Source organism: Nyctibius grandis, chromosome 14 (genome assembly GCF_013368605.1).
Source record: "Nyctibius grandis isolate bNycGra1 chromosome 14, bNycGra1.pri, whole genome shotgun sequence".
Lineage (NCBI taxonomy): Eukaryota > Metazoa > Chordata > Aves > Nyctibiiformes > Nyctibiidae > Nyctibius > Nyctibius grandis.
In genome coordinates, this window is record NC_090671.1 from 7014319 (window position 1) to 7040542 (window position 26224).

General features: G+C 43.6%; 1 protein-coding gene across 1 annotated transcript in view; it reads right to left on the reverse strand.

Moving 5' to 3' along the window:
• Positions 1–2701: 2701 nt before the first annotated feature.
• Positions 2702–26224, reverse strand: part of PPIL2 (peptidylprolyl isomerase like 2) — a 73064-nt gene continuing 49541 nt past the window's right edge. The window contains exons 15-20 of the mRNA XM_068412530.1: positions 19560–19677; positions 16865–16921; positions 6649–6721; positions 6424–6486; positions 5811–5950; positions 2702–4093 (exon numbers count right to left, since the gene is read on the reverse strand). Coding sequence (XP_068268631.1) covers positions 4000–4093; positions 5811–5950; positions 6424–6486; positions 6649–6721; positions 16865–16921; positions 19560–19677 — 545 coding nt within the window. The 3' untranslated portion in view covers positions 2702–3999. The remainder of the gene's footprint in view (positions 4094–5810; positions 5951–6423; positions 6487–6648; positions 6722–16864; positions 16922–19559; positions 19678–26224) is intronic.

A 26224-nucleotide genomic window follows, 5' to 3' on the forward strand; every position in this document is an offset into this window, starting at 1 on the left:
CCTCTGCCAAAACCTGCCAGGAATTGGCTAGGAAGGACCTGGAAAGGAAAATGGGTCTCTTCAGGTATTTGGTCCCCCTCTGAAAGGTTCCCAAGGACACCTGTGCAAGGTGGAGGCACTGGTGTGGGCAGCTGCCTCAGGGCAGATGTGCCACCTCCATGATGTGCCCTACAGGGTGCCCAAACCTGTGAGGTGGGGAGGGCCCGGAAAGCAGCTCTGGGTACTTCTCACCTCCTCTGCTTTAACTCCTCTGCCCCAAGGGTATGGCAGCCACCGTAAAGGTCTGGTAGCGGCAACCCACACACCAGGCTCCAGTGAGGAGTCCCAGCACACCCAGCAGCCCTTCCTCCCCCTGTCCCCATCCTACTGACCATCACAGGCTCCTCGAGGTTGTCTCTGTCCATTCGTCTCTGCCCCTGCTCTGCTTCTGGTACCAACTGCATCCCAACAGCGGCTGGTCCAGGGCCCAAACATCTTCCCTGCGCCCACCGTTCAGGCTCAAGAGGATATGATGGACAAATCCTGAAGCAGTACCTGATAGAGGTATGTTTTGTGTGGTTTTTAATTCACAGTAAAAAGTAAATTGGAGTAAATTTAGCACAGATGGGAAGTGAGCCAAGCTGTGCTGGACTGAATTCTGCACACGCTTCTCTGCTCCACCCCATCAAGCCCGTAAGGGTGGCTTGGGCTCTGGGGAACAGTCAGTGCCTGGTCCCTGTCTTGAAAGGAACTGGAGGGAGAAGCAGGATTTTCTTGGAGACATTGAAACGCAGTTTGACTACTCACAATTCATGGCCCCACATGAGATGGTACCACCACGATCTACCACGTGATGCTGAAGCAGAGCAATTGCTTGTACAAGCTCCTGCGTCTAAGAGAGTGGGCTGCAGCAATTCAAACGGGTGGGGAACAGGCAAAATTAAACTGAGCAACAATATTTTGGGCTTTTTCTCTTGGTAAATATGGAACCAGAGTTGCAGCTATTTAGCTTGAAAACTATTCAGCCAGTGCTGTTTCCCACACAGACAATACTATGGCCCTTGAGCAGCCAGGCCCAATTCACACCAGAAAAGCAGAGGTGAAGAGCTGAGTCTCCTGCGAGCCCTGTCTTTGTGCAGCTGTATGGAAACGAGCGGTCACGGCTGCCAGCCCCACCGCATGCCACCGCCTTCTCAAGGGTGTTTGGTGCTCGTGGTGTTCGCTGCTACAGTGCCAGATCTCAGGCAGCGATGAATTTACTGGTCACCCAGTGCCTCTGCCTTGCAGCAAAATGACTCGGGTATGGAGCAATACAAAGAGAGCGCTGGTGTTATTCTAGTCAAGGCCAGACAAAAAGCTGCTTCAGCCTCTGGTTACAATCCTGCTTTTTCTCTCTAAGCACATTTACTGGAAAAGTGTCAAAGAATGTAAAAATGTGCTTACAAATAGCACAGCAGTTCCCAGGAGTGAGTTTCTGTAGTAAGGCTGCACAATTCCTGCCTCTCCCTCCGGCTGCAGCAGGAGCTGCTCTGGGTATTCTCTTTAACAAACCATCCTTGCTGGAGATCCAAGTGATGAAAGGGGCAGAAAACGTTTCAGCCAAGCCTCCTTCCTCCCCTTTCCTGACTCAGGTAGTGGAACCTCTGCAAGTCGCCCAGCAAAGAGCCAGGTTTTGCGAAAATGAGGGCTACAGCACACTGCCCTGCTCTCTGGCACCCACCTTGTGCCCCCATCAGTACAGCTCACCATTTTCACTCATCTTTTAGAGAAGGGCTTGTGTCACATTGTCCCTGCGGTTTCGTCGATCAGAAGAAAAGCTGAAGTTAAAAAAAAATTGATGACATATGCAAAAATACAGGTGTGGGAGGGAACAGAGAGGTGGGAATTTAGAACAAGAAAAGGGTTATGCTCAGCCCTTCCTCGAAGCCAGGAAACGGCTCTTTCTTTTGTGTCCGATGTTATGGTGGGAAGTTGTAATGAAACGGGCAGTGCAAAGGCAGCGCTCGGAAGGGCAGCAGTCCCATCCGCACTCTGCACAGCTGAGGTCCTTCGCGGACTGCAGTGAGCGCTGCCAAAAAGCTGGAGTAGAAAGGGAAAGCGGGTAGTTATCTCTGCAGCCTACTGCTGCGAAAGGAAACTGTCCCTTACATCAGTCTGTATCAGGGGCTCTTGCTGAAATAGGAGTCCTTGCCACACCTCTGTTGCCTTCCTTGTAATCAAAAGCTCCTTTCTTTCATAATAATCTCAATTTTAATCTAGTACAAAAAAGCATTTTACTCTGACGGATTTCATTAAACTGCCTGTTCCAGCTCTAGCAACACTGTGAACCTGACAACACAAAAACAGGCTGAAGCAGAAGTTAGGTAGAAGGGATCAACAACAATTTACCAGGAAAAGGTCGGCCCAGGAGAAGCAAGAGGTTTCAATAGGACACAAGAATCACAGCTTGAGGAAAGTACCATCATATCCCCTGTTCCAGGAACCAAATGTGTTATTTCAAATTTATACACTGCAAAATGCTGCAAAACAAAAACTCCCTATTATTCTTTCAGACTAGTTTGAACTTCCTATGATTTAACAAAGATGTAATCATATCCGCAAAGATCCCAGAGTTCCTTATGAGCATCTTAAAAAGTAGGAATGAATCATTTCCTTGTGCGACAATCAAGTTTGCAATGCCATGATCTTGGAAATAACAGCTGAACAGTCAAAGGCAAGCACCCAAAAGAAAATAAAAGCATTTAATGCAAAACATTTTACCAAAAGTTTTTACAGCAATTTCATATAAATGGAGTCTTCTCTTAAAACATGAAACCACCAATATAAATGTATTGTTACAAAGCTGATTACAAAACTGTCTCCTCAGCCACACAGAGAGGTAGGGAGGGTATTTCTGTCGTGTGAAAACACCTAAGGTGAACTGAAAAGTAATGTTCAGGATCTAGCCTGCTACGTCTAAGTGAGGGTAACACACATACAGTTTTGGATTAAAACTTCACAGGCTGATATATCTTTACCCCATAAGGCCTTTATTAAGCTTCCTAATAATTTGCTGGTATGCAGCAGAGATCTCTGAGATACCTGTCAGCTCTAGTATATGGATTTCCCTCATAACGGGAAGCCTGATGTTAGGGCAGACTACGGTGTGTGTTGCCCTGCAGGTTTTAGGGATGGTTAAAAAAAAGAAAAAAAAAAAAGTTGTTTCTATCCCTGCTCAGCTGGTCCAGGCTGTAGTTTCTGGGACCGAGTGCAGGTTTGAACTGGTGCATCCTGGCTGCCCAGTGGCTCAGGGAAGGCCAGCCACTGGGAGGAACAAGCGGTGCAGCTACCCCAGGCTCTTCATATAGATTCGCTGCTTCCCAGGCTGTCAGAGACTTAAACAGGTACAGAGAGAGCTCGTTTTGGAGCGAGCGAGGCCCTGCAGAGACTGGCAGCAGTCAGCCCAGCCAGGAGGCAGGCCCGCAAAGAGCAAGAGACAGAATTGGTCCTTGTTGAGAACTATCAAGAGGCAGCTGGAAGGGAAGGGCGGGCCAGGCTGGAGCCCTCCCCTCCCCTCCGCAAAGCGCTACAGCAGCACGGGCGCTTCCCCACCACGTTAATTCATTCCTTCCTTTGGCAGACTTGGCTCATCTGGAAACGATTACCTGTAAAAGGGGCTCTTTCACCACCGTAGCTGTTTGCTGAAGTAGCGTCCTGCAAGGCTGGGCTCTGCCTGGTCTGCTGCCAGCTAAGCAGAGAAAGGCTCCAGCTAATCGCCAGCGGAGCTGGGCTGCCTGCGACCCGCTTAGAAAACAACAACAAAAAGGCCTTCGAGGAAGATGCAGTGGGGGGAACGCAGCTCTCTAGAAAACAAAGCCACATTAACCAGTCTTAACAAAGCAATAGTATTATTCCCCAGTGGAAGGGCAGGCTGGTGCCTTCCCTCCCCAGGACAGACTGTCTTTTGGGTTCTTCAGGGACACGTGGGCGGCCGCCTTTTCTTTCTTGCTGCGCTGCTCCAGTGCGAGGCTCCCCGCGCTGCTACCAGGAGCTGAAGTCCCCGAAGCCTGTGCTCTTTTTCTCTTTCTTCGCAGCTGTGCTGGTTGAGGGCCCGTCATCTTCTGCGCTGCGCTTCCTGAAGCCAAAACGAAAACAGCTCTCAGGGACTACTTACTGTTCGGTGGGACCAGGGCAGCTGGACGCCTTTCCTCCCCCAGCAACAGCTACACTGGAGCCAGCCAATCCCTTATCAATCCGAGAGGAGTACAAGCTCTGTGCCAGCATGGGGACCTCGGTGGGGTGGGGATGGGGGCCTTTGGTGTACCCAAAATAAGGGAGAGTGTGTCAGTCTGCAGGGATGATTTGGGTCAGGCTTTGAACGCTTCCAGGAACGTGCTCAAAACCCAACAAGTTCTCCAGGTCGGAGCTGAAGATTTAACAGCTGTACTTTTTTAGCACAGTCATGACAAAAATGAGAGCCACAAGTTCTCTCCCCGCCTTCTCACCTGCATTTGTGGCACCAAAAGGATTTATGGGGAATTAGGTGTAAAGCAGCTGGGCAAGTTCATCCGATCCTTTCCTGTTTCTTGAGCACAGCCTGTTGCAGTCGCTGCTGCTATTCTCAGCGTTTGCGAGCCCATGGAAGCACTACGCAGCCAGCTCACTTACTGTGGTTTTACTGTCAGATATCAGTAGCTGACAGGGAAAACCCTGAACCTGCCAAAGGGCTGCTAAGGCCCAAACTCCCAGTTTCAAGGCAGGCTGCAAGGAGTGAAGGACTAGGAATCAAAAGTCCTTTCTATACTACTTGGCTGTTTCCACAGAGCTGCAAACTCTGCCTGGGTTTCCTCTGTAAACACAGTGCAGAATGGCAGCAATTTTAAGCTGAACATACTATTGTAAGGGACAAGCAGTGTTTTGTAACTGAAACACTTCACTGACACACCAAACTGACCTACGTGGGCTAACTGTGGTTGTCACAGTTATGCAAATGCCTGTATGTCACGCAGGCACATACAAGCTGATTAAATAGCTGTCCAGATCTGTGTATGCATAAATACATGCCTTTATGCAGCAGACAGACAACAGCATTTTTGCAAATACTTTTAGAGAAGTCTGCAAAAAATCAAGTGGAAGGCATTTATTTTAATCTATCCAAAACTCATGCAAAGCTGCCACTCAGGTGGGATTCTGTACTGCCCTCAGGAAAGCAAGCGCTGCTGCCAATCCCAGTGGGTGTGCAAAGGGTGTCTGGGAGAGGATGCTTTAGGACAAGCCTGTACAACCAGCCAAGCACCCTGGAGCTACTTGCCAGACACCCTCTGCTCCCATGGCAAGCCTGGGAACCTGCTCCCCTTTCTGGCCATTTCAGTTGTGCTGGTACAAGTGTTTGTGTGGCTGAACAGGGAACCAGACCAGCAGACTGATACAGGCTGAAGGCAACTACTTTGCGCAGGGGAGAAGCTGCTAGAAGAGAAACATCTGTGGGACTGCGGCCTTCAGAAATAGCTGCAGAAGAGGAAGAGAATAAAAGATGGTGTAGGAAGTGACACAATACAGTTCCTCAAGGACTTCTGAGTTGTGGAAATGTATCTACAGTTCTGAAGTCAGCACACACTGTTAAAGACCAGCTTGGTCATGTTCAAGTGCTAAAAGAAAAGCTCAGTTAACTTGCAATCTTGAAAAAGAACAGAAGCAGAGGGAACTCCTGACTGTCAGGACTGCATGAAGGTATCTTTGCAAAGCCTGCTGGCACAAACCAAACATCTGAGCAATGGCACTGGACAGGGTCAGTGTCCAGCAGGAAAGGCAACTAAAACACTCAACAAAGATCAGATGGGCAGGGAACTCACGCTGCAGCCATGTTAATGTATTTTCCAATCCCCTGTCGGTAAGTTTTAGGAGTCTGGACCTCTTTCTTTGGTGGAACCACCTCAGCTTTTATCTTAGCTGCTGCTTCTTCCAGCTGGGCCTTCTCTCTTTCTGCAGCAACCTGTGGGAAGTAAAGAGTGCAATCTGTTGCAAGAGCTAGTCCAGAGTAAGGAGAAAATGCCTACAGTTCTTTGAAGCTTTAAAGCACTCTAAAACAGCAATCAGCACCACTATGATTACAGGGCAGGCTTTAGGAGACAGACCTCAAGGGCCACTATAAACAGGCTGTCTGCAGCCATTATAACAAAACTCCTCTCTTCTCACCTGCAGCTGCCCATAGCTACGGTGGGCATTTGGAAAGTAAGCCAGCGTGATGGACTGGGAGCCATGCCAGACTCAGTTACAAGACCTCTCTGCTGAAAGAGTGGTGATGACCCTGGCACACACGGCAACGCAGAATGGCAGCTGTTTAATCTTAGCTTGCAACCATACGGGCCAGGGAGCTGCCCAGGTTCAAAGAAAAGGCATTAAGTTACAAAGTTCTCCAAAGAAGAGCTTTGGCCTTTTCAAAAAAAACCAACCAACTATCCTCACCTGGGCATCTGCATCTCCATATGGATCAACAAAAACAGATGTTGTCTGAATTCGTATTTCCTCCTGGCAGCAGAAGAGAAGAAGAGCAATTCAATCTGGTGATTAAGTTGCACCATCTCCCCCAGGTTCGGCTTTCAGAGAAGCAGCAGCGGGGTGAACCACACTGCCACACGAGGCCATATGAGTTCGCTCCCTCCTGCACAGCCCCTGGTGCTTCACACGTACCTTGGGACGGTCTGTTTTTGGGTCACTTTCCACATTCTCCATAGCAGTCAGAGTCTCAAAGCCACCAACCACCCTAAAAGAGGAAAGACACGATTTCCAGCTGTCACAACACACTCAAAATATTCCTGCACCCTTACATCTAATGTATCTAATTTACGGCCATTACTCTAGCAGATTTTTAAACCATCATGTTTGGGGGAAGGGGAATCGGCAACTGTATTTGGAAGACCTAAGATAATGTCATTCAGTGCGGAAGGTAAGAATTTTTTTCTCAAATCTAGGATTTGAATTCAAAATTAAACAGAACATGGAAAAGTCAAAAAAACACTCAGGGGCAAAGCAAAGCCATTTGTCCAAAAACCTGTTAGCCACACAAACCAGGAAGATGGAGAACAACCAAGTGTGGACAGCCACCTGTGCAAGAAGACACAAACCCATTTCAAAATGGGTTCACTTGCTAATGCTACATCCATAAATTTGGAGCTCATTTGTTACTCCCATGAGCTTTGAAAAACAAACCAACAGACTTGGTCAACAAAGCAAATGTTTTCGTTAACTTCTGATTTTTTACCTTTTTTTTTTTTTAAATTTTGTATTGACCAAAGAGTGTTGTTAGGAAGAAAGGGCATCATAACTATGGCACTACTGGAGAGCGGTGACAGAGCTGTCTGTAATAACACCAGTTCTGCAGAAAGTGCAGGGCTGCTCCCGAAGCACATCATGACCACGAGCTCGTGAGGGCTCTGGGAAAGCAGCAGAGCATCGAGTCACAGCCACAAGATAACACCAAGACACTTTTCACTTTTTCAGTTTCTATTTAGGAGGATGTTAGATCCCTGGCCTCTCATTTTTCAAGTCAACATACCCAAATACCTGCTTCAAGATGTTTAAGAAAGGCTGAAGACTTTCTGGACTGTTGCATGTTCATTTTCCAAAAAAGTGTGGAACAATGGGAAAGCTCCAGAAAAGGATATTTAGAAAGGATAAATGGGGTGACCCAGATAATTATAAGCCTGTCATCCTGGCATCTATCCCAGCAAAATAATGGAATAGCGGAGACAGGACATGATTAAGAAAGGAAATAAGTAATGGCAATCAACAAGGTTTTGTGGAAAACAGAGTCTGCCAAACAACCTCCTATCTTTGAGATGACAGATGTGGTTAACAGGGGTAACAGTGTCCGTGGAACAGACTTCTGGAAGGCGGCTGATATTTTGATTGAGAAACCAGAGAAGCACACATTAAATAAAAAATTGGCCGACAGGTGTCAAAATCTAATTTTAAATAGAAACCACTGAGTCAGTACGTTTCCAGGGGGTCTTGCTGAGACCAGATCTTGGTCCCAGGGTATTTAACACTTTTATCCACATCATCATCCCCAATTAAATTTGAAAACAGCTATACTTAGAAGAGCAGTAAATAAAGACAAAGACAGGCCGTTGATGCCCAGTGATGCAGATCTGTTAGAAAAGCAGGCTGCAGCTGGACAACATCTGTTCTAATAGAGCCAAACCACATGGCCAGGAACCAAAACTACAGCCCATATCAATGGCTGCGGGACAAGGAGAAGCAGCCGTAATTCTCAAAAACACTGCTCCTGGAGCCAGAGGAGTTTGGGGCCAGGAGGTCGGCAGCGAGGGCAGAACCCGCCCATCGAGGAGCCCAGGGCTGCAAGCCCAAGAGCCAGCAATCCTCCAGCCTTCGTGGGGTGGCAACTGTTTTGAACCCTGATTGCTGGGATTACTGGGACTCCGGTACTAGCACAGGTAGGCTGTCAAGGGCTGGGCAGATGAAATGGAGGAAAATCAAATTAAACTGGTGGGAAAAAAAAAAAAAAATCAAACTGGTGGAATATGTAGGGTGTTTTATCACCTAACTCTGCTTCCATATCAGAGAAATGAGCAATACCTCAACCAAAAGACTCATCATATTCACAGGCATTTGACACATTTACATCTACTACGATATCTCACTCTTGCAGGTGTTTCACAGCCAGGCAGCCCTCTCCAGTCCTAGCACGACACTCTGCCCGGCCAGCACCAGGACAGGCCCCCGGCTACCACCTGCGATGGTCTCAGCTGATCCAAGAGAGAAATACACCTTCCAGTCCCACTCCCCACCACACTATTTACACAGCTCACGCACTCCTCCCTAGAGCCACGTTAGCCAAATGGAACAGGCTGACCATGGTGGTTTGAGAGGCGAGCAGGTCCTTCTCATTCAGCACCCCTGGGGCTTCGTGCACAGCACCCCTGCCCCTCGCTGCCGCCCCAAAGGCTGGGACAGGCACTAAATGCGCCCCAAAAGACAGATCCCATCCCAGAAAATAAAACTATGCGAGCAAGAGAGGGTGCTGCTCAGTGGCTGCCTCGAGCAGAGTCGTCCTTGCTAACATTTCGTTGCTGCTGTGCTGCTCCAAACTTCTCCCTGTCGCTCCTCGAGGGCCTGTCGATATTCTGTAATCAGGTGGTGACTTCTAAGAACAATTAAAAAACAGGTATGCAGGCGAGAACAGCCTAATTCATTTGCAACTGGAGGTGGTACACTGGGGGAGGCTGCACAGGGCTTGAAGACCCTGCATGAACTTTGGAAAGTTCATAACAAAAACTCAATTTTAAAATCCTCCTCCGGGCCAATATGAGATTCACTTATAATGCTGATGATTAGCACACAGCCTAAGATATATTAACTGTATTTTAATTGCCCCTAAAGGAAACTTCAGATTTAATATTGTAGGATTTTCTAGCCAGCAGCTCCGTTCGTTATCTGCTTGTATGTTTTTATTTAATTAGGTTCTGATAATTTGAAATAGCCAGACCAGCTATGCACTGGCAATCTCAACTGTGTAATCCCTTAGCCCATAGCTAGACCTCCCACAATATTAGCCCTAATGCATTTTGGTGATGCTTACGAATCTTCAGTCGCTATGCTAATTAAACTTCATTGGGAATACTTTGTCACTTGTACATTTTAAAAGGCTGTGATAGACATGGCATTCACAGGTCATCAGTACATGACCTAAATAGTCTATTTTGACGTAATTATAAAGTGCTAAGGGGGAATAAGACAAAGTTGTTATGCCTGCAGAGTATGTCATTCTCTCTTAGCTTCTTGTCTCTAAAATGGAAAATTGCTTTCTTTTACACCCCTGCATTCTCTAACATTTTGCAGAGAGAGTATCTCTACCCATATTAGTGTCAGCACAGCGAGCTCTAGATATAGGTTTATGCCTTTAGACACTGCCATAATACCAATAAAAACTAAAAATTAATTTGAATACAAACCACCAGCTCAGAGAAGAGAGCTCTGACCAGAGGAACTGGAAATAATTTACTAGTCACTTTTGTTCAGGGAGCACTGGGAAGCTTTGTCAAGGATCAGGCCCAGCTGAGGCTGGTGTTTCATCAGTAAAAATTAAAATCCAAAAAGGACAAGATCTGACTGCGAACATCACCCGTCCAGTAAAAACTGAACTACACACTAATCAGGGCAGTCATGGCTGGATGCAAAAAAAATGCATATTCCAACTTGGAATATTCATGGTCTCAAACCATAAAGGATTTTGCAAACTTTCCTCTGATTTGTCTTAAGTAGAGAGACAATGTACACGCAGGCTCCTGAAACATTACATGTTGTTATTGTCAAACCTCATGATGTTACATTGCAGCACTAAGATCAGTTTGATGAGATACAATGTGTCTAAGCCCGTGCACTGGCATCCGTTACAGCAATAGCTCCTCACAGAATGAGGAAACCAGCACGCCAGAGTAGTTTTGGGGATTCTTTGCCTGTCCCACAACACATATTCGGGATGTAAGAAAAGCTCACAGACATCTTGCCAAGAAAAAAGCCCACACAAGTTATATGTAGAAAAGAGCATCAGATCAGTACATTAAAGCATTTTAAAAAAACTCTAAAGAGAGAGCCACTACTTAATATTATTGTAATATCCACTAACTTTGAACAGAAAGAGAGAAAACCTGTTCTATGAATAAATCTGAGCCTCAGCACAAGGAACTCTGTACATCATTTTCATTAAAACAAAATGCACACTCCAGAAGTTCAGACTAACATCCCTTTATACTCTTTACGCGTGGTAAGTGTGTGACACAGACGGCGACAGGTCACACCACGTTAGCCCCCCTCGTTCAGCATCCCTTGTGCTGAGCTGGGAGCACAGCAGAGAAGGGAAGGCAGAAAGGCAGAAACAAGTTTAACCTTTTCTGCTGTTTCTGGCTCTATTCCTTTTATAAGGTGCCACGCATGCTTTGTCCTAAATTGACCAAGCGAGGTTTAAACAGATGTGCAGATGACATCCTACAGGGAAAAGGATGATACTTTCAAGACACCATTTACATTAGAACAACCAGTGACACCGAGGGTTTGCTGTGTACTTCCAGTAGATGTTGAACAGAGAAACGATGATCTCAACTATATATTTAGCTCAGCATCCCTGAGACAGCTTGTTGTATTTTTAGAGGAGCTTGATATGTGTTGCATTACATTTAAGCATTGATGACAAGGTAGGTACATTTAGTTTTTTTTCTGTTAGCATAGTAATGAAAACAAAAATGTGCCCTTACTCGTGCAGTTCTGTTTTCTTGAAAACTGAGCTAAGTTAGCACTGGAAATCTTTGCATTTCAAATTTACAGATGTTACTTAAAATCTTCCTGTTAAGGCTCCTTTATGCAAACTAGTAACCTTGCTTCATAACCACTGCCAATGTCTTTGCATGAAGTATAAGTGAAATATTTGGAGCAAGCTCTATCCATTTGCAATACGCCAATGAAAGTCTCGCTGCTTCGTGAGTTAGTGCTGCTCCCACAGCAAACTGCAGCTCCCTCGCAGTCTCACAGACATTCACACACGGACTTCCTATTTCTCAGATTTTTGTTTAGAAGAATTATAGGAATTAAGCCTTATGCAATGCTGGGGATGGCAGTGGTCCAAGACGATAGAGTTTCCTGGTCAGAAGATGATACAAGAACAACGTCTGGACTTTTTCAAAAACATGCTTTAAACTAGAAACAGAAACCAGAAAGAAACGTTGTTTTGTAAACACACTCTGCCCTCAAGGTTATTTTTATAAAAAGGAGTACATACGTTTATATACAGAGAGAGAGAGAGCAAGGTATACATGCGCAAACACGCACACTCAGGAAAAAATGTTTTCTCTGTATACACCCAATCTCAAATTGAGCGAGCAATGTGAACTTGCAACAAAGATGCAGTCGAAACGTCCCAATCTCTCATAAGGGCTTAACCTAGCAGGCGAGACACAGTAATGAAGGGCGGTGAAAAAATGAAACAACTTTGAAAAAAGCATTTTGAAACTAGACTCAACAGATGAACCTGGCATGTAGGACTTCCCAGCTTTGGCACAGGTTCCTCTTCAGAGATCATACAACTGTTCTGGAAAGGACAGCAGCCCTCGTGCAGCTGGGACAGCCCAGCCCTCGTGTGCTACAGGACACCACAGCCACGGCTTCGCAGGGGGGCCTGGGTTATTTTCCCACCTTGCTCTCCACTCCTGTCCTGGTGTCTGGGGAGCAGACTCTGCAGTGCAAAATCAGGTCAGGCTCCCTACACAGATTCAGTAACAAAATCAGCGCTCCTTCTGCTGCCACACCATTTCTCCAGTCTTCAGATGTACTAAACCAGAACAGCAACAAGAACAGGAGTTTCCCAGCTTAGAAACCATTAAGGTTCACTATTCAAATCACAGAGGGAATGCTACAAGTGGAAACAGACACTGTGCATTATTTAACTGTACCCAGGTATCTCAATAATACCTTGTAGTCATTTTACGTAGCTAATCACTTTAGAGGACAAAAGTTACTTTCATTGCCCCATTCTACAGAATGGCAGTAGAAAGCATTAAACAGGCTAAGGCGTATCTATGCTTATCCAAGGAAAAAAAAACTGTCTTCCACAAAAGCATCTGGCAAGGGGAGGAGGGAAGAAAAGAGAAGACTAAGCTGAGTGCGTGTCAGCTGCTGAGATATGCCTCCAATTTGACAAAGTCTGAGGTTGCCCATCCCACCTTGCTCATTATTTCCAGGAACAAGAGAATTGAAGAATAAGCATCAGAAACCTCAAGAGATGGTTAAAAGATCTGCATAAGCAGATATGTGCAGCCACGTACAAAGGGGAAAACTGACCTCCATACACTCATTGCCTGTCTCAGTTGCCACATCCTTTTCTCAGTTCTTGACAAACACAAGTGATGCTCTAATAAACACACAGCACTGCTGCACAGATCATTTCCAGCTTTGCCACTCTGACCACAACACTTTTCTCTCTACTCCCTCTATTGCCTTTCTTTCAATCACATTACATCACATACCTGCAACCTACCCTCACTTTCAAGCCCAGCACGCTCTGCTTTTCCTAAATCTCACCCAAAATTCACAGAAAGCATCTCTCCCCTTCAGCTGATCAGCATGGCTCTATCACCTTCCACTATTATTTTAAACATGCACTTTTTCATGTGTCCCTTTAGCTTTGGAACAGGCTCCCCAAAAACATCCACAAAGACATTTCTTTTTCCCTGGTTCTGAAGAAAGTGCAAACTGTTGGTGGAAGGTAGGCTGGAAGGGGTCACTGTTGTGACTTCCCTGTATCTATATGCAGTCTCTTTTCTACTTACACAGCTCTCTGGGACAGAGATTATATTTCTATTTCTGCTTATAAAGGACAAATGTACCAGGTCCCTGATCCACAGGTGCTGTGAGCCATTGGAGTAATAGCAAATATAATAACAACATGGATGGGATGCGCTTGCATCTAAATTTCATAAAGCACACCAGACAGGAATGGGAGCGCATACTGGTGTTTTGGCCTTAACACCCCCGTAGCTCACGCAGCTCAGGCAACAGTTGAACTCCCAGTTGTAGCATGGGTAAGGGGCAGCCCCCTCACACTCAGCTCACAACAGCAGCAGGCAGGACCTTCCCCGTGCAGCAGTCACCTGCATGTTGGTTGGTTTACATTATTTGAGTTTCTAAATTAAACCTCTTACCAGCCTGCTAGAAGCCAACAAAAGCCACCAGTTAGTTTTCACGTTAATTACAGCATTCTTTAAGTCAGGAGAAATGGTAATTACTAGAAATGGTAATTACTAATTTAATCTAGGCAGCTCTGCTGGAGCAGGAAATCCATGCAGCCTGCAACACACCTCCAAGAGAAGGCATTCTTCTCTCACTCTCTGCCTTTGTTTTTGCTCCCCACCCATGCCAAATTACCTCCTTTATTTTCAGTAACATCTGTCCTCATTATTGCCATGGTGGGCAGCACCATCACGACAAGATACCCCCTCCCTGTCCTCCAGCCGCAGCCTTCTCCTGAGACTTGAAAATTCCAGGGCACTGAGCCAGACACGTGCCACCTCCTCACAGTCCCACTGCCTGCAGCTGGTATGTTTTCCAAACATACTTAACAGCCAAACATCCAATTCTTAATAGCTGCTACTATGCAAAAATTGTGTTTCAAACCTGTGGGGACACGAGTAAAATGCAGCTCTCCAGAGAAGGAACTTTTCAATGTTCCATCCCACACAGGACCCAAAAAACCAAGAAAGGAGTTGGGTGGGGAACAGTTGCTCTTTCGCTGTTTTTCTGTTCTTCTCAAGAGTATGGAAAGCCTGCAGAAAAGTTCTATACAAATTACAAACAGGTCAAATTCAGCTCTTAAAGATACGTATGTGACACTCACTAACACGAACCAGTGCCACATAGAAATAGCTGAGGGCACAGCTGAGATCAGAGTATTTCAGTTTTTATATTAACTGAAATACGTAATCCTCAAATCTACAGGAAAGTCACAACAGGTCAGTAAGCATCCAGTTAAGACAATCCAATTTAACATTCATGGAAACAAAGAATTCTGATTTCATGGGTTCATTCTATTCTTAAACCTAGATATTATTCCTAGATGTGCTTCCCAGATATTGTTGTACTATACAGTCTAAGATCAGATACAGTCACCAAATCCTGGAAACACCCAGGATCTAAAATAGCAAACTGAGTCTGGTGCTTCACTAGAGGTACAGTCTCTGGAATCTTTTGGCTTTTATGGCGCCTAAAAAACATGCAGGTAAAAACAGCTGAAGGATTTTGATGACAGAATACAGATCTTAAGAGCCGCACACATCAGCCTGTTATATTAAATTTGTAGGTAAATTCAATGATTCTAGTATTCCATTTGTAGATTAATATAGAGTGACTGCAATGCATCTATCCCATCATCTTAATTTTTTACATTCTTTGAATTAACCTTTATTTACACGCAAGACAGTCCAGAGTAAAATTCACCTGCTCTGTGTTCAAATGAAGATGTCACTCAGTTTTCCTGCAGGGAGCCAAACATGATTCTAAACCAACATTTTTAATAAAGTTTTTCCTTTGTATTTCAGCTAAGAATATTTGCAGTGCTCAGAAAGCAGCACCACTTCCTTACTCTGGCAACCAAGTTCAGATTTCTGTAGTAGCAAGGACAATTCAAAAATTAAGACAGCCTTTGCTAAAACTGCATAAATCTCTGCTATATACACTTAACCAGATTTACTTGGACTGAAGTAATTCCTCTCTAAAGGGCAACGCACAGCGTGAAACACCATTTGAGCTACTTTACTCATAAGGTACATGAGATGTTATGCACGGTGCAAAGGCTTCTGGGAGCACGCTCCCTGCACCACAGTAAGCTCAGCCACTCTCCAAATTCTTTCCTGGTGAACTATGGTAAAACTGGAGCACACTGGGGAAACACAGCAAAGACACTGGAGGACTATACAGGATGCTCACTGAAGCCAGGTTGCGTCCAGAACTGGAACACAGTCACATTTTCAGCTGAGCTGTCCTAATCCAAATACTATTTGATGAGCTGGCAAGCTCAGGTTAACAGCATTACTGTAAAGGATTTAATGGGATTTTTGCAAGGAGGACTCAAATTGTAGCTTAAGTGACATAGTCTTAAGATGCAGGTAATGTAACTCCTCCAAGAATATACTCGCTCTCAGCTTTCAGTATTAGAATTTGCTTTCACCAAATGACAGGGGAACTATAAATTTTTCTAGGACAGACCTGAGAAAGGAAAAAAGAAATATATTTCAAAGGGTGCAATCACTGCAGAATCAGTATCGGAACTAACAGCACTAAAATAAGTGTTTAAAATTAAGCCAGTTTCCGCCTCAAGAGCTCACAGGCAGAGACTATGGATTAAATACATCACTTTCACTGTACAGCACTATTGTATGATATCCAATCAAAGTAAACAGCACATACATTTGTTTTCAATTGCTGCCTTTCAAATGGATGAAACTATGAAATGAATAAAAAACAAATCTTCATTTAAAAGAGACTGTAAAATCCTCAGGAACTACCAATGAAGCAGGCTAGTACAATTCCCCTTCCTGCCATATGCACCATGGCATTTGTTAAAACAGCTATGCATGACTTGGTAAATACCAGGTACCTGCAGCAGAGGAAACAAAGAACAAACCATAATACAAAGATTTTGTAATATCTTCTGTAACAAATACCTTGATATTTACCAAGTGAGGGTTTGACTGGAAAAGACTTTTGGAAGAGACTTCTTTATAAAGAATGAAGTTCCACTGCTGTCTTGGCATTGGTAATATCTTCATACATATATATACATACACATAAACATGTATGCATGTACACACATGCGCGCACACAACCACACAGATTTTATACCAATGATAATTGTCAGGAATAAAAGAAAAGAAGAACAGAATAAAAAAATAATAAAAGGGGCTAAAAGACCTAACCTACATAGAAGCTCGATGTTCTATGCCATGATGAAGAGTAGCCTTATCACAACTTATTTCCTGGTTGACAGCTTGTAAGAGGATGAAAGCAGTGTTGAAGAGGTAATCTCTTGTGTCCCAGCAATTAGCATGCACAAATATTAACGTGGTTGGTTACAGGACAATGATTACTTTGTTCATTACTCCCTGGAGGGCCACCCACAGAAGGGAAGTAAAGCAATTTACAGTGATGAAAGGAGAAAAAAGGCAGAGTCTGATGACTGGCACTGATGCGATGTTGGCCACCTATTCATGACCAGGAGAACTGGACTGTGAACTAGGATTTTGCTCCAGTTCAATTGCAAGAGACAGACTCGTCTCTCTAGGCTTCAGACACACAAGAGAGCACGCCTGCTGTACTGCTGCTCACAATACCCTTCGCTTACCTTCCAAAAACTGTATGCTTCCTGTCCAGATATGCACAAGAGCGGAATGTGATGAAGCTGGAAAGAATAAAGACATAACAGTTAGCATATCATCTCACTGACACTCAACAACAGCCAGTAATGCTTAAAAACAGAAAGTGTACGTAACAGCCCTCTGAGAGAGGACGAGCCCCTCTCCCTCTCTGGGAGTCCTGATGGCCAAACATCCTTTAACGCCCTTGTTCTGTGGGTTTCCTCTTGCATTTCTGGAGCACTGACTTCTCATTTTTATACCCTACTAACATCCCTAAACATTACTCCAAACATGCTGATTTACAAAAAGTCCAAAATTAATCTGAGCATCTGCCTCCTTGGCCAGGCAGACCCTGGGAAGCTCATGCAGGACAGGCAGATGTGCACCCTGCTTGAGAAGCACATTTCTCGTGCATGCTTGGGAGCTTGTATCCAGCACATACAGTTAATACAACAGAAAAGCTCTCTGCCAGTGTCAACTTCTATCTTTTAGGATATCTACATTTTGCATTTCGCTTCCACTAAATTGGCCTGTCGGTGATCCATTTCTCCTCTGGACAGAGCAAATTTGTGCTTCAGATACAAAGAATACTTCAAAGTGTCAAATGTAATGAAAACCTGTGAAACTTGGATTTTTGATTTTTGATTAATCGGACTTTTAATTTTGGGGGTTGTATTTTTAAACTTAAACACGGGTACTAAAACACCAAATCCAAAGCAACCTTTACTACTAAAACTTTTCTCTAAAGCTTAATGCTTCTTTGGAAGACTTGGACTACAAGCGTATGAGACAGAGGTTTCCACACTGTGGTCTGCAGACCACGATGGCCCATCTTGGCTGGACATGCCGTGTTGGCTCTCCTCCCTGTCTCCATCTGTTATACTACATTAGAGACAGCTAAAAATATATAAGCATTCCAAAAGCACTTTTCCATATAGGCAACTGCCTCAGGAAGTTATATGATTGCAAATAGGAGGGGCTACGATCTGCCAGACGATCTACTAAGATGTAGCTTGCCCTAGGAAAGCTTTGAGATGCTGTGTAGAATGCAAACTCCTGTACAGGGCAAACATTACAACTTAGCCTTGTGCATGGGTTCTTTGCACCACTTTGTTCCCAGATATCTAAGACTTAAGATTATTAAGTGGTCAGTTACATAGCATTGCAATAAAAAAAATCCGAGCAGTAGCAAATATACAGAGAAAGCTTCTCATCCATCAGCACAGTCAAAACAAAATTAAGGACAATGGAATTAACATAACTCATGATGATCTCGGAGGAGAAATCCTGAGCTTTATTGGAGCATAACCTTACACAGGGGACCCAGCTCAGGCTGCACTGCAGTGTCTATCACCTATGGGGTGAGCTATTCACCCAGCTCCCAAAGTCACAACAGTTGCCAGAAGTGCCTAAACACTGCCTGCGAAGCTTTATCAATACGGGCAGCTGGAGTCTCTCAAGGACTTCACATACAAAGGAATTTCATATTTCATTTGCAAATTTTAGGGAAACATACAATCACATTTACAGCAGCAGATGATGTGGCTCAATATGGCACATCACTCATGAACTCTCTAACTTCTGTTTCTAGAATTCCTTTTTTTTTTTTTTCTCCCCCAGAAAAAGCAAGCCTCTCTTCTCCCCTAATTTAGCACCCGAGTGCCGGCAATAACGTTCAAATCCAAAATAAGCTCTACAGCAACTTGATCCTGCAAACTGCCCAACATGTGCTTAGCCTTAAGTACACGAGTAAGCTTATTAAAGGCCCTGAGACAAGCACTTGTGTTTAATTAAAGCTAACCACACTAGTGCACAGTTTACAAGCCATAATAATACTCAGCATCATGAAGACCAATACCAAGAGCCGTCTCCCTCCCTCCCCAGTCCCAACACGCAGTACTGTACACACACACACACTCCTACTCCCTTTCCTGGGGCTCCCAATAAAAGTACAACTCTCTTCCATTGCAGTACTTAGAGAGCAACCAATAAATAGTTGGCTCAAAGTGACAGAACATTTTCAAAAGACTGCAGGCAAACACCTGTATTAATGTTACACATAAAGAAGGTTATTACAACTTCAATATCTTTAAGTTTCATTTGTTGTTCTTCCTGCTTCTTCATTATTTTTTTCCTCATTTTAGTCTTCACTCTGCTTTTGGACATTGAAAAACATGTCATTCTCAACCCCAGATTCTGCGCTTTGCCATGTCTGTGTTCTACACATTTCAACAGTGCAGAACTGTTCTAATTTATTTAAAATCACGTGAGTAAAAAGAAGCAACATTTCCACAGAGTGTATGTTTCATTTCATTAAGCCCTTTAAAAAAAGTTCAATACAGACCTAAATTTAAACAGAGCAGAGAGATGTAATGATCTTACAGGGATAACAGTGGAGGGACACTGACAAAAATGAACAAAAACTTCAAATCATAAAACCAGAAAAGACAAATTAATGATGATATAATAAATATACAGGTCTTCTTGCCATGCTTCACTTTGCTCTTAGATTGGGTGACAGCAGCTGTAGCTACCCTGATTTCAATATGCAGCACTCGACAGAATATTTCACTTGACTGAATTCAAAAGGGTAGATCGTAAAATGTCATTTGTTTTCTTAACACAGTAAGACACAATGTCTAGAGGGAAACAATAAAACACAAAAAGCAAGCGACTACTTACAACTGTGATTTGTTTGTGTTGGGTCCTGTATTGGCCATACTAAGAACACCACGTCCGGTGTGGGACAAATTGGGCTTAAATTCGTCTTTGAAAGGTTTTCCCCAGTAAGATTCTCCTCCTTAAAAGAGAAAAGATGATAGAAGAAAGGTTTGTTTTCATTAGTTTCCCATTACATTTTACAACAGGCACCAACATTAAATTCAAGGTTTCTGGCACTTCTGATCACTACGTGTATAATATATTCTTACCTCATCTCTATCACTAGGCTAGTATTTGAGCACACCCTTGAAATCAGATGTTTGTAACTGGCAACACAATTCTGTGCCCCTACACTATCAACTGCAACAGACCAGACTGTTTATCAACAGCATTATATATTGTGTGCTGAAGAACTGTCAAGGTTTCAATATTTTACTGCTGGTCCATCATAATTTTTCCTTTTTGAGACATTAAATCTTGAAAAGGGGTTTCCTGACAAAACATAGAGCAAAGAATTACTAGTTTAATTGCACTCTGGATATAGCATTGCTTCTGGAAATAAAATATCAGAGAGATTAGATACATTCACAGAATCAACTAAGAATAGAAGCTATAACCTCAAATGCTTAATTCCTGGCTAAACAGTGAAGAATGATGATATATATTCCTCCAAAATAAAAGGCAAAAATTAGATATTTGGACTAGATACCTGGATGATGTAAACACTTAAAATGCAATGAAGTCTAAAGGATGATAAAACTTTGCAGAAGCCACAGACCCAGCCCTCCAAAATGAGTTTGGTTTCTGTGTCTGTGGACAGAAAGAGGGTCTGGGAGACCTCTCCTCCTGGCTGTCATTTTTACATTATTTATGACAGATCTGACATTTTCATTTGCACTTTCCTCCAGGATCATTCTTAATAAGAAAAACGAAGGCTGAGATGAGTCATAGTTTTACAGTCAAATCCATAATCTTGCTTGACAAACCATGAAAAAATATTTCACCTTAGGATAGTATTAAAAATAAAACAAAAACTATCCAAACAGGCAGCAAGCCTGGTCCATCTGCAGAAGTGGCTCAAGAATTCTCTAGAGCAACCATATCGCTTGCAAAGCAGGAGGTCAGTAAACGATCTGTAGTGCTCAACGGCTATTTGCACACGTAATACAGAAAAGCAATTTGATGATACGGCTGCACAGGCAAGCAGCAAATAAATCTGCAGAATCAAACAGGCTCCTACTGAAAACCTTATGCAGAAAATTACAAGAGTGCATCAAATGAGAAAAGAGTTTCAAATGATGCCACGAAAACAAAGCATCACAGGTGAATGGCTGCAAGTGCAAGTGGAACTAAGTAAGCAAAAAATTTTGGAAGAAACTGACCCACTTAAAAACCCAATTAATCATGTTCAAAGACCTTTAATTGAGTTGAGCGGTGCCCGCTCTGCAATTTGACAAGAGGGAGCAAAAGGGGACAAACCCTGTAGGGATTTTCTGTAATCAGGAGTAGAGGAGAAGTGATTACTTCAGCATTCTTTGGCTATTAAATATTTTAAGATCAGCTAAATTACATCAGCTTGATCCCATATGCCAGTCTCTTCCAGTGGTGGGTAAAAGGGATACGGTATAGCTGCAGCCAGCTCTACTGTCTTGAAGATGGATCCAAAACCCCACTAGTCTAGCCAAATCCAAAGTGTTCAACCTATTAGAAAATGTCTTACCACAAGCCATTAATTTTCTTTGCTAATTAATCTCCCTGTGTGTTCCTATTTGCTAGGAGAGGTTACTTGTGCAGTGCCTTAGTTACCTGCCTTGTTCAGAAAACAAAGTTCTTGTAGGGTAGTAAATAAAACAGTTATGCTCAGAACATAGCAAGGCTCCACGCCAACAGATGCTGCCCGAAACCAGACACACACCTGCAAAGCCTGCAGACCCACTGCCCATCAGCAGCACTTCACAATTTTCACCTTTCCCCTTCAATCTGGCCTGGCGGGGCAGCACCGGGGACGGGCTCCCTGCCTGCACCACCACGCCGCTGCCGTGCCGTTGCTTCAGGTCCTGCATTTCTGTTCTCTGCCGGGGCCAGAGTTACAAACCTCACTTGGACTTCACTTAGAGAAATACATAATTTTCCTTCAAAGGACCTCTTGAAGGAACTCCTAATTATTTGTAAAGCAGATGCACTTGCTATGAGTCCTAACCCAGAGGAGTGTTTGCTGTCTAGAAATTTTCAGATGATACGCAAACACGAACACATCCCACTGAGATGGCACACAGCAGCAAGTGGCCAAACCCTTGAGTCCGTTACACCCTTCATATGCTGTCAGCTGATGCTGGAATTACAGCGTCGTCAAGCTGCTGAAAGAGGGTGGAATCAACCCTGAAGCCTTTGCTTGTCAGAAAAATAATTCAAAAGGAAAGAGAAAAATTGTGAATGACAGAGAGACTCTCTCTTTCTGGCACAACAAGCAGCCAGACCTGAGAGCTTGCAGACAGGAGCAATGAGCCATGATCTTTAGGTTTTGGAATATTTATTTTTGTATGATTTCATTTCAGATCATACACTGCAGGTCAGAATTAATCTCATATGTGCGAAGGCTAACTTTGGTTCATTCCAGTTCTCTGCTAATATTTTAGAAGACAGTTACAGCGTGAGATCGAGTCCCTGCCTCCCTCTGTCTGCCATACAGCTGTTTCCAAGGCTAATTCTGTCTGCCTGGGAGCTGCAGGCAAGAACAGGGAATGGCCTGTGCAGCATTCGCCTAAAAGGCCAGACGTCCTATAAAGGACATAGCTGAAGTGTCTGCGGAGGCCTGGCAGCACGGACTGGCAAGGGGCGGTGGAGACGCTGCACAGGCAGAGAGACAGCAGTACAGGAATGGTTTGGGGTTTTTGGTTGTTTTTTTTAAAGAAAAAACCCCAAATTTTTAATTTAAGAATACTTTACAAAAAGGAAAAAAGAAAAACCCAAATGTATTATTCTTAAATTAAAAATAGCCTGAATGTGCTATTTGTCAAACTCCTGCTAACCTCTGGAATCGTTCCAGGCTTCAAGTATCTGCTTGAAGCAGGACCAGACAGAGCAAGCCAGAAGATGGCAGTTAAATGTATGTATTTTTTTAATTACTGAAACCCAGAATCACTTTCTCTCTGAAGATTAAGTACAGATCCCTCGTTAGTCTACTGCCACAGCAGCACAGTGCCTAATGCTCAACCAGGGGGTCTGGAACAGGGTTTTTAGATCCTTTCATTTTACTCTCTACAGTAGAGCTCAGTGTAAACTTGGGGAAATAACTCGCAGGCTCCAAAACTACTACTAATAATTATGAGGCATTCAGAAGCATCTAGCAGATTTTACTGTGTTTATTCCCCACACGCCTGGGAGGTGTGGCTCTGCCATCTTCCTCATTTTCTGAAAGCAGAACGGATGCAGACAGAGGAGGTGGGACCCAGGCACTGTCTAGCTCTAGCCCTCTCATGTTACACTCCCCGTACATGCCATAAAGAGAGGATGCTCCTCCTTATATTCCCCAAATCTTCCTCTGAGAGCACACAGATCACCGCTGACTATATATGGAATCACGATGATGCAAAAACCTCACCCTCAACCTGATGTACCAGCCTACAAGCAAAGCCCATGGAAAACAAGAACTGGCTCCCGGTGTTAGATTCACAGCGGGCAGCACTGCCTGTCACCTCACCTTCCTCTCAGCTTACTCCTGATAAGATTATCTTCTGTCACAGTGGAGCTGTGTGCCTACTGGACTTGCAAATGTTTCTGAGATCCTATTACAAAAAGTGCTGGAAAAAAATTCTGGGGGCTTCTGTGCTAAGAATCAGAGGGGTTCACAGGGCAGCAGACATGGCCCCACGTGGGTGCTGCCACGGGCTGGATTGGTGCTAGGAGTGTGAAAGGGAGCAGTACTTATAACCTCACACACATGGATCTCCTGTTTGCACAAAGCTGGAAACGTACTTGGGATCAGCCATGGAAATACACTGGCCTTCTAACAGCATGTATCCTGTGCAACGTCAAAGCCTTTGGGAGCTGGAAGGAGATTTTGCACAGTTCTGCAAAATAAAAATCAAATGCCTACCCAAATAGCCAAGATTCAAAGCTGAAGGCAGCTGGGAGCCACTTCCCCACATTTTTAATAAAAGAGAAAAATTCTCTTAAATTAAAGACGTGTTTACCTAATTCTCACACAGAGATGAAACCAAATAGACCACACAGCTCATGGAAAAAATTAGGCTGTATTCACAATTTCCATGGCTATTCAGAGTAGCAAGATACATTTAGCTTGGAACTGAAGCATGGTTATTCAGTCTTGTATCTGCACCTTGTGCTGATAATGAAAAGGTGAATAGATCTAAACTGACATCTGAAGCAATCACATATTAGCAACTATATAGAAAAAAGCCACGTTTTCAGATTGTCTTTTGAACTAAAACAACTTACTCTTTGCTAGTCTTTGTTCCTCCTAAAGGCATTTTTTTTCAGAAAGTAATTTTTTGGGTAAAATTACAGAGGTTGTACAACTTTCTTGCACAGAGCTGAGAGATGCACCTAAAACTTCAGAAATGCAGCATTCCAAAAGCCAGGTGTGGGCTGGGAATCATCATTCATGACAGTTGTGATTTTAAATAAATCATTCCTTTTTCTGGCATAAAAATTGCTAAGCAGTGGTAAGGAAGTGGGAGGGCTCTGATTCACAAAAATGATGGCTTACTTTCTGTAATTTTCTTCTTGTAATTCGGAGCAACGAGGTACATAATAACATCTGACACTTCTATAGAGCTTTCCAAGTGAGATTCTTGAATCATTTTGCAAATGTGAAAGCCTTAGCTCAGCCAGTAAGTGCTTCTCCCCTTTCAGATAAGAGGACATGGTACTTTTAACCCCACATACCAGAGGCTGGATTTTCACAGAGGCTGGAATCTGGAATCTAAAAGGAGTATATCACTAGATAAAAAGGTCTTGCTCTTGTCCTTGATCTGAGCTTCAACCATGCAAGAAAAGGGACTCTCAAACTGGTTACTTTTTAGGAGCTCGCCTTGTTGGGAAATCACATTGCAGAACTGACCAAGTCTGTCCACAGTCCTTTGCTATTGACAGTTCAGAGCTCTGCTTGTTACCAACCAAAATGCAATTCCCACAGATATTTTATCTTGGACTTTTACAGCTATTATATGCCTCCTTTGTGCCCTCCTGGATTCATAAACGGAGAGAGGCACATACAATCCGATCCATGAGACCTTCCAACAGGTTGCAAGTAAGGGTAGCTGAAAAATGCCTGTGCCACTTTGAAAATTTAATGCTTTGCGTATAGTTTTCCCTTTTTCATACAAAAGGGTTAGGATATTAAACTTATTTTTCCTACATGCAAATTTTCTTGTATTATTTGGAACACTGAAAATACAGAACAGCTGCTCCACTTGCACTAGCATGAGTTAGACAGAATTACTCACAATGTTCAACCACTTAGTTGTTATGAACAGCAGGAAAAGAGATACATCACAAATCTAAAATTCATTATCAAATAATTAATCATTACAAAGAATGACCATGACTCAGCTTATTGCTCTGAATACTGCCTCTATGGGTGGTTATTTTGTTAGAAAAGAAATAAGCTGCTGCAGCACAATACAATTTCTGCCAGTAGTCTTATGAAACATTAAGTTGAAGGCCGTAGAAAATTAGTTTGGTCCTCTAAATCAGTGTCAGCCTTACAGGACTGTGTATCTAACTGCTTTGGCAATGCAGGTCTGCTAGCTAAGCTTAGGTTAAACTCTCTTCCCCCCTCTTTTCCCAGTGTGGTATCTCAACTTCTAGATGCCATAATGCTGATTTCCACTCTCCTCCATCTCAAGATGAACTGCTGAGTACCAGGAATCTGTTGCCCTTCACATGTCTGCTGGGTCACAGTTACTTTTATGTAACAGCCTAACAAGAGACTCAAAAAGGACACACTGGGGTCCTGCATAACAAATAAAAAAGAAATAAGGATCAGTGCTGCTTACAGATAGGACTGTTCAGCCACAGCAGCCATGGAATCAGACAGTCAGTGACAACCAGTTTGGTATTTTACCTCTGTGAAGTGTTTCCAAAACACAAGCACCCTTAGCTAGGTGAGCCAAGAGCACAGTTGCGGTCTATGTACGTATGACACGTAACCTTATGTCATGTTGTACTGAACGTGCCCAAATCCACAAGCCGAACAGTCCTGGGCTTAGTTAGCAATGGAGTGGGTGATCATCTAAGCATTTGGGTGTTGCAACCATAAACCTGACACCTGTTACTGAACATGGGATGAACGTCGGATGACAGAAACCAAACGGTGGGAAGATTTTGGAACAAGTCTGTTCTAGTTCCTGAGCTGATGAACAGGAATAATTAAATAAATACAACAAAACAAAAATATATACAGACTTAATACATCTTCCACATATCAGTTTGGAAAAGGTGGGGGTTTTTTAAACAACAAACAACCAAACAAAAAAACACCCCAAACCTCTTAGCCAGAAAATTTCAGTTAAAGCAGAAGGTTCTATGTGGAAGAGGAAACAAAGGATGTTCTATTTTTTTTTCTGAGTTCTTCCTACAAAAGGCTCTAACAGAAACAATTCTGGCAGTTTTTTGAGGTTTAAAAGGTAAACTCCAAATAGTCTTCCTTATTGCCAATTGAA